This window comes from Cyprinodon variegatus, unplaced genomic scaffold (genome assembly GCF_000732505.1).
Source record: "Cyprinodon variegatus isolate N-32 unplaced genomic scaffold, C_variegatus-1.0 Scaffold587, whole genome shotgun sequence".
NCBI lineage: Eukaryota > Metazoa > Chordata > Actinopteri > Cyprinodontiformes > Cyprinodontidae > Cyprinodon > Cyprinodon variegatus.
This window is the reverse complement of record NW_015151040.1, coordinates 8,733-16,501: the sequence shown is the minus strand read 5'-3', so window position 1 is coordinate 16,501 and position 7,769 is coordinate 8,733. Positions and strand designations below refer to the sequence as shown.

The 7,769-nt window shown below is 38.0% G+C and overlaps 1 protein-coding gene across 2 annotated transcripts in view; it reads left to right on the top strand.

The window, feature by feature from the left end:
- Positions 1 to 7,769, top strand: part of LOC107095954 (YTH domain-containing family protein 1-like) — a 16,927-nt gene that overhangs the window by 4,408 nt on the left and 4,750 nt on the right. For both annotated transcript variants that reach the window (XM_015392350.1, XM_015392349.1), the window contains one exon: positions 1,159 to 1,203. In XM_015392350.1, the coding sequence (XP_015247836.1) occupies positions 1,159 to 1,203 (45 nt within the window). The remainder of the gene's footprint in view (positions 1 to 1,158; positions 1,204 to 7,769) is intronic.

Here is a 7,769-nt window from a genome sequence, read left to right as displayed (position 1 = left end):
ATATATATATTTTTTTTTTCATTCCTTTTTTTGTTTTTTTTTTTTTTACATGGTATGACAAACTCATGTTTTTCATACGACTCCGTTTCGTACGACCCAAAGTAGAGCTGGGCAATTATGGCTTAAAAATCATATTTCTTTCTTTTTCTCTAACAAATACGATTCATCTTTTTTTTTTCCTTTGATAATATCAATAAAAAATCATAATTGAAATATATTACTTTCAAAAACTAGCTTTTATTTCCATCATCCCCTCTGAGACGAGACCTTGATTTAAAGTGCAGCAGGATTCAAGCTGTGAATTGAACCTGTTAATAAACATGTTGTATCATGGAAATCCAATACACTCAATTTTTGCAGCTAGTGTTGTCACACAGTGAGCTACTTTATCAGTTATGAGTTGACATCGAAGAATAAAAAATTGATTAAATGACGTTAGAGATGCAACAATCCAGTTTTATCCGATCCTTCTAATTTTCCTTTGGTAGGTTATATTATGATTGGATGAAACTAAAAAGGACATTTTTACAAAAGGCATGTTTGGCACAAATAATTAAGAAACCCTTTTAAGCACGGTGGTGAAAGCATTATCCAAAGGAGTGATTTATATCTGCTTGAATGACATATTTGACTACTCAAAATAACAGTAGCTTCTGACCTCTGCTCTTCTAATTGTCTTGCATTGTGATAAGGAATGAACTAAAAGTCACTAAAACCATTCAGATTCACCTAAAAAGAGCTATCGACACCAAGGTATTCAGTTTAAAAGCTTTTGAGAGGTAAAGGGGAGGTAAAGTTTTGCAGGCTTGATCCCTGATTTTTTTTTTAAAAGGCTGAATTATGAGCATGAATCAAAATCTCCTTGAACCAGGCTTTAGTTTTATAGTCCACACATGAATGCAACCAGGTTATTGTGAAGCTTTGAGAGCCTCTGTTCCTTTTGTTCCTTATTGGGGTTTAAAAAAAAGGGCATAAATTGTAAAACTGAAACCAGGAATACATATTTTAAAGCAAGGCTGTATCAGATTATATGAAATCTTGGATGTAATTTAAAATAACTTATGTCTTAGATTTTTCTGTTTTTCTATTGTAGCGCATTGTTTACATGATTTTGCCCACATTGTCTTTGGTTTATGTTTTTGTTTTTTCCTCAACCAGAGCTATGAGCCTGTCTCAATACAGAGTCGGCCCAGAGTTGATCAGGTAAATTCAATTTGGGTTCTATGGGACAGTTATAGAAAATACAGTTAGTCTCATTAAAAATGAATGTTTACTTAATAGTGAGTGTTATTAACATTTTTTTTTTTGTTTGGAGTTTTTCTTCATATTTAAACTGCTTCCAGTGCTAAATCAGTGCTATTTTTCCCCCCCATCATCAGTTTTTAGCTATGAGCCCCATCACCAAACGAATCGGTGTACTGTTAGTCTTATAAAGGACAACAGATCATTAAATGTAAGCTAATGTGATACATTAAGACTCATAATCATCGTAATTGACCAGGTTTATGTCCCTTATTCATGTCGGTACACATATTGGATTTATAATAAACTAGGGGAAATGGAATAAGTATTTTAAAAAATGACTAAATTAAGATTCAATATTAAAAACGTTGGATTAGCAATGAAAAAGCATAATCCCAGTTTTAATATTAGCTGTTAGTGAATGAGACCAAATGAATCACAGAGCCATGCTCACTAAAAAAGCTTCCTGCCTTTTATTAAGGGGAATCAATGGTAAGAAAAGAGTTAGCAAAATGGTGTGTTAAATTATTTTTAACCTTAATTTTTTATCAAAAATCTTTCCATTACATCCATCAAACCCTTTTTGCATGTTTTTACTGGTATTTTGACAACTCGCCTCCATATTGTTAAGATTGGAAGGCCTCCTTACCTCAGTCTATTCTTTTGCTCCTTTCTGATTCTGTTTCAGACTCCGCCTAAAATGCGTCAAGATATTGATAAGGAAGCATGGTATTAAACTTAGAAATGACATTATCTTGGGATCCCAATGCATTTATATCCAACCGTTGTCAATAAATTTATCTTGAGCTCCGAATTGGAACATTGTTCACAAGTTCAGATCGTTTAACAGCACCATAAAACACTATTTTAGAATTATGTTTTTCACATTAAATCATATTTTTAAACGGTGTTTACTAATGTTACATTGTTAAATTAGACATGATATATAAGTTATAGAAGTCGGTATATAATCTGCCTTGCCATCAACGGCGTTTCCGACCATCTGGATGAGAGAAATCAGAGGTTGGTTTTGGTTTGGTCTTCATAGGAGTTTGACAGGAGTGCCGGGAGTCTAAAGGTGGATTTAGACCGAGCGCTGTGTCCACCGCGGGGGCAGTGGATTAACTCCAGCACAGACCCCAGTCTGTCGCTGCCCACTGCACAGCATCAGTGCTTTCTGCATGGGTAGATTTACAGTGAGGTACTGCCGAATCTGACCGTCATCCTGATGCAGCTCTAGATGAAGCAAACTGGACTCTTTTTGTGTTTCTGGGGCTTTTTCTGTGGGAAAAATGGATGGTCTCCAGTTTGATTCAAAAGTTCATAGAGAACAATTTAGCAGCAGTCTGTGATGTTGGGTCCAAACTGAAGAGTCTGGGAGGCTGGTTATTTACTAAATATTAAATAATTCCAGCCACTAAATAAGGTTAACATGCCCACTGTTATATTCCATGCTAGCACAGGATTGACACCTGATGTTACGCAATAACTTTATATCCAGAAACGAGCGCAGCACTAAAATCTGCTGGAATGGTGCAGTCATAAGCCAAATTTAAAAAATATTCAATCTTAAAAGCCAAATCGGGACGACGAGGAATTCGTTACATGGCTGCAGTCTGTCGAGGGTAAAGATGACGAAGGATTTTGCCGTGTCTTACATATATATGAGAGTCATGTGTACTTGTTAATGGCATTAAAATTATTTCTAAAAGCATTAAAAGAGCATTAAAAATCATTAAATTACAGCTACTTATTCCTATATAGAATCCCTGGTTAAAGCAAGTAAAAAGTGTTGCAGTAATCCAGTAGACAAGAAACAAAATCATGGATGTTTAAAATTCTAAATTTATCATCTCACCCAGAAATTATAGTAAAAAGATGGCTGCTTCTAAAACAGACCCCTGAAGAACTCCACATGCAAGACAGTTTGAACCTGACATGCATGTGGAATCAGAATAACCCCAGAAAGCTCAGAACTCATTCCTGGGATTTTTTTTAGAAAGGCTCATAGCTGCTGTTAGATGAGTTACTTCATGAATCTTCTTTGTTCAGTAGCAAAACATGTTGATTATCGGAACTGAGGCAGGAAAGCATCAGAAATGGCATGTCGTTTACGTAGGAGCCTATAGATATCAGAGAGCAAGCATTCATAATGTTCCATGCAATAAGATTCGCTGTTAATTCTGGTTTCACTCAGTCATTTATCTCAATATTACAGGCACAGGTCGCTCATATGACACAAAGACAAAGGCTGAACTTTGTTTTTATGCTGAAGGCATGTAATGTTAAATTATTACAGCACAACTGAGATGGACGTGAAGTCGATGGGTAATTATATACACCCTCAAATTAGTCCGTAGGAGTGGAGATTGTCCCATCCTGCTGGGCAGGACACATTAGTTCAAATGCAGACGGGTGGCGCTGAAGCAATTACTCACATTTATCACTTATTTAAATAATCGTCAAATTATTTAGTATCGATTAATCGTTAACTGGAATCTAGAGACTAAAACGTGCCTTTAGCTGACAGAGAAACCCATTTAGAGCTGCAGTTGTACCAATAATTGCAACAACAAAAAAAATATGTAAACATTTTTGCATTTAGGATAAAACTATGTTTTTGTCTGTAAATATACTCTATCCAGAACTCTTCAAGGTGAAAAAGTTTTAGTTTAACCTGGTTTAATTTCATAAAAAGTAATCTCTAAGGAACATTTTACTCTCTGATTATAATTGATTATCCAAAAACTTATCAACAGATGAATCTATTTGCAAAATAATCACAAGTTGCAGCCCTACAGACAGGCTTGAAGAAATCAGAAAATATTTTTTCCTTGTTAATTATTGAACAGCTGAAGTTTTGTTCAGTTACATATTAAAACGGAGCTTTGCAAAAAGGAAAGCTTGACAAGCAAAAACATTTATACAGTAATTTTTTTTTTTTTTATGTCCCCAAAATGTAGGAAAAATCCTTGGAAATCGTCCCCACAAGGTAACAAAAATATGGCCAAACAGATTTGCAGTGTGCCTTTGCCACAAATCCAAAACATGAATAAAAGAAAAAGCAATAATTTAGTTGGTGTCACATTGAAAATATTCAAGCAATATCTTTTGGTATATTTTGGGGTTTCCAGGTCATATTGGAAGCATAATTGGCAATCACATTTACCACTTCACTAAATAAAGTATATAATTTTAATGCTTCTTAGGTTTTCCTTTTTGATTAAACATGTTTCTGTAAATAGTCATTTCAGCTGCATACCTGCTCTTTTTCACATTTGGTCATGAACCAACGTTTAGCTTCATACGTAATATTGACTACATGCATCGGTTGAAGAAAGCCAACAAATGCTGTTATTCAGTCGGTAAAGGTTAAACATAACGGCTGGACCTTAGCTGATTAGCTATATTTTATATTGATTTACCGCAGCCTCCTTTTTGCACCCGCAGGGTTTCACCTACATGCCTATCTCATTTTCTTATGCAGAAAAATAGTCTAGTCCGTAGGTCTTCAACAGGGGGTCCGTGACCCCTAGGGGGTCCACGGAGATACTGCATGGGGGTCACAAAAGTTTTGGTTGATAACACTCTTTTTTTTTTTATATTCCCCCCTGCAATTTTTCCACTAATTGAAAAGTCTTTAAATACACATAAACATGAATTAAACACACTGTATTAAACAGATAAATGGAGGCAGAAGATGTCTTTCAGTCATCAATGCAAACATTCAGCGACTCACAGGAGCTCTTTTAAGCTGGGCACCGTTTCATTCCCAACACCTGTTCCATCAACCAGGAATCAGAATCAGAAATACTTTAATAATCCCAGGGAGAAATTACTTTAGTTACATTACTCCATCTGTAATAGAGTGACTATAGGACCAGTTTGATATAACACAATTTCATTCAATATATATAATTAGGGGGTCCCCGCTCCATCTTGCCATCAGTTTGGGGGTCCTTGTACTGGAAAACGTTGAAGACCCCTGGTCTAGTCAGTCAATTGATGTAAAGTGCTCCAAAAGCAAATAACTAAATTAAAACAAAGCCACAGGATAGCTGCTCTGTACTCTTAAAGGGATAGTTCGGGATTTTTGACATGAATCTGTATGGCATCCCCATCACCAGTGTCATGCAATCACACTGACTTACCCCTGGCAGCATCCTGTGAGCAGAGTTCTCGTCCAGCTTTGGTCAAGCCGAAAGTAGTCCGGCAGGTTTGCTAGACCCAGCGAAATAAAACGTTTCTCTTCCCAAAACATTATGTGTTCAAAAGAGTGATATTTTTGCATCCCAAAAACATTGTAGTGGAAAAAGTCACACGTCGTTATCACTTGGTCCTATTTTCTCTCTGTTCGTATCAGTGCGCGCCGTCATTCTGACAGTGAGCTCAACTTTGAGGAGGGCAGGGAAGTCGCTGTTGTTGTGATGCAGACAGCAGCTGCTGCAACTCCGACATCCTCATCAATGGAAAGGTTCTGTATCTCGGGCATTACTAAATCCCACTCGCGGCAACAGTAGCATCCACCTCTGTCTGCATTAATTCGCACTTGAAACAAGTGCACCATGATTTGTCGGCCACCCTGGATATCGCAGCTCCAGCTGAGGCTCCTGCGGCTCCGGCTTCAGCTTCCATCACTTCTCTGTCCACCCTCTCTCTTTCTGCCCGATCTAACTCCATTTGTCGAAGTTCATCGTCAGTGTACTCGGGTTCATAAAGATATCCCTTTGGCTCTAAGTGGAAGTCGATGTTTTCCTCGTCGCTCTCGTAGTCAGACATCTTCCCCAGTAGTAAACAATCGCGAATCAAACAGGTAGGCCCTTAACCTGACAACAGCCAGATGCATGCCTCGCTCCGCCCAGCTAGGAGCTAGGCGGAGCGAGACATGCATCTGGCTGTTGTCAGGTTAGTAGGCCCTAGCTGTCAGGTCATGGTGTCGCGCGCACTGATACGAACAGAGAGAAAATAGGACCAAGTGATAACGACGTGTGACTTTTTCCACTACAATGTTTTTGGGATGCAAAAATATCACTCTTTTGAACACATAATGTTTTGGGAAGAGAAACGTTTTATTTCGCTGGGTCTAGCAAACCTGCCGGACTACTTTCGGCTTGACCAAAGCTGGACGAGAACTCTGCTCACAGGACGCTGCCAGGGGTAAGTCAGTGTGATTGCATGACACTGGTGATGGGGATGCCATACAGATTCATGTCAAAAATCCCGAACTATCCCTTTAATAGGTTGAGCCCACTTTCTGATATGAGGTCAAAATAAAATATTTTAAATATTAAGGTCCATTGGAATTGCCCTCCTAAATTATTTCATAACAGACTTTTAATAGCCTAAACGTTAAATACTTTGTTTTGAGAGAGGATCCTTCAGAAATGACATTGCGGATATGAACGGTCACATAGAGGCTTTAACCTTTTCTTTTAACTTTTTTCCCAAAACAAAAAAGCAGATAAAGAAAATAATATATATTTTTGATTAGATACCACCACGTAGGAAATGACTGTAGCATCCACTCTGGTGTAGCACTGGAACTGCTCCTATTTTTATCCTCCAAAGCAGGGGTCAAGACAACACTACTACACTTTGTTTGGTTCAAACAGGATTTTAAATTAATACGACTGATATTTAGGTGACAGGAGTTGTGATTTTTAGTATCGTCTTAATATTTTCACATTTGTTTTGTTTATTTTTGATTGTATAGTTCTAGATGTACAGTAGATGAGATTTGAAGCTGAAAATGTTTAAAGGTATCGTGGAGGATTTTTCTTGAACACCCGCCCTTTCCACTTAAAAAAAAAAACAAATACAAAAACCCTGTACCCACTCCCGAGATGGAACGCCTATTTAACACGTTTTAAACAGAGCGTGCACAAGGTGAAATGGGCTCGTGCACGCTGTGTTTAAAAGTTGCTCATACAAGCTTACTGTGTCCAAACGTCCGCCATAACCCATAAATCCCTCACTCACTATATAGAGCGAGGACTATATAGTGGACTTTATACAAACTCTGTTGACTTACCGTTCGGACAAATGATCACTAGTTTTCGCTCCCCGTTGGTCAAGTAGCCCCTCCTCCACCGCGCTGTGCCTGTGCCATCTTTGTTTTTATTTGCCACTGTCTGGTAGCGACAGCTGGCCGATGTGACTAGGGGTGTAAGTAATAATAGTTTTGCATCGATGCATCGATCCAACAGCCGACGATCCGATGCATCGACACGTCTGCAAGAGGATCGATTCATGTTTTTTTTTTTTTTCCCCCGGTCTATTTTTATCCATTTGCTCCTGGACGTAATTCTGACTCCCGTGCTGCGGTGGCGCTAAACTTATTTTGCCCTCCTACCTCGCTTCTATTAGCCACTACCCTCTTTCCGCTTGCAGTATTTCTTGATGCAAGGCCTTTCAGAATCTATAACACAGAGGCACTATTATTTTTCAGTGAATGAGGTTTTCATAGGCCTAGGTGGAGTACAACTTTGCTACTTCTGTTATTTGCTGTTTCTGAAATAAAATACATA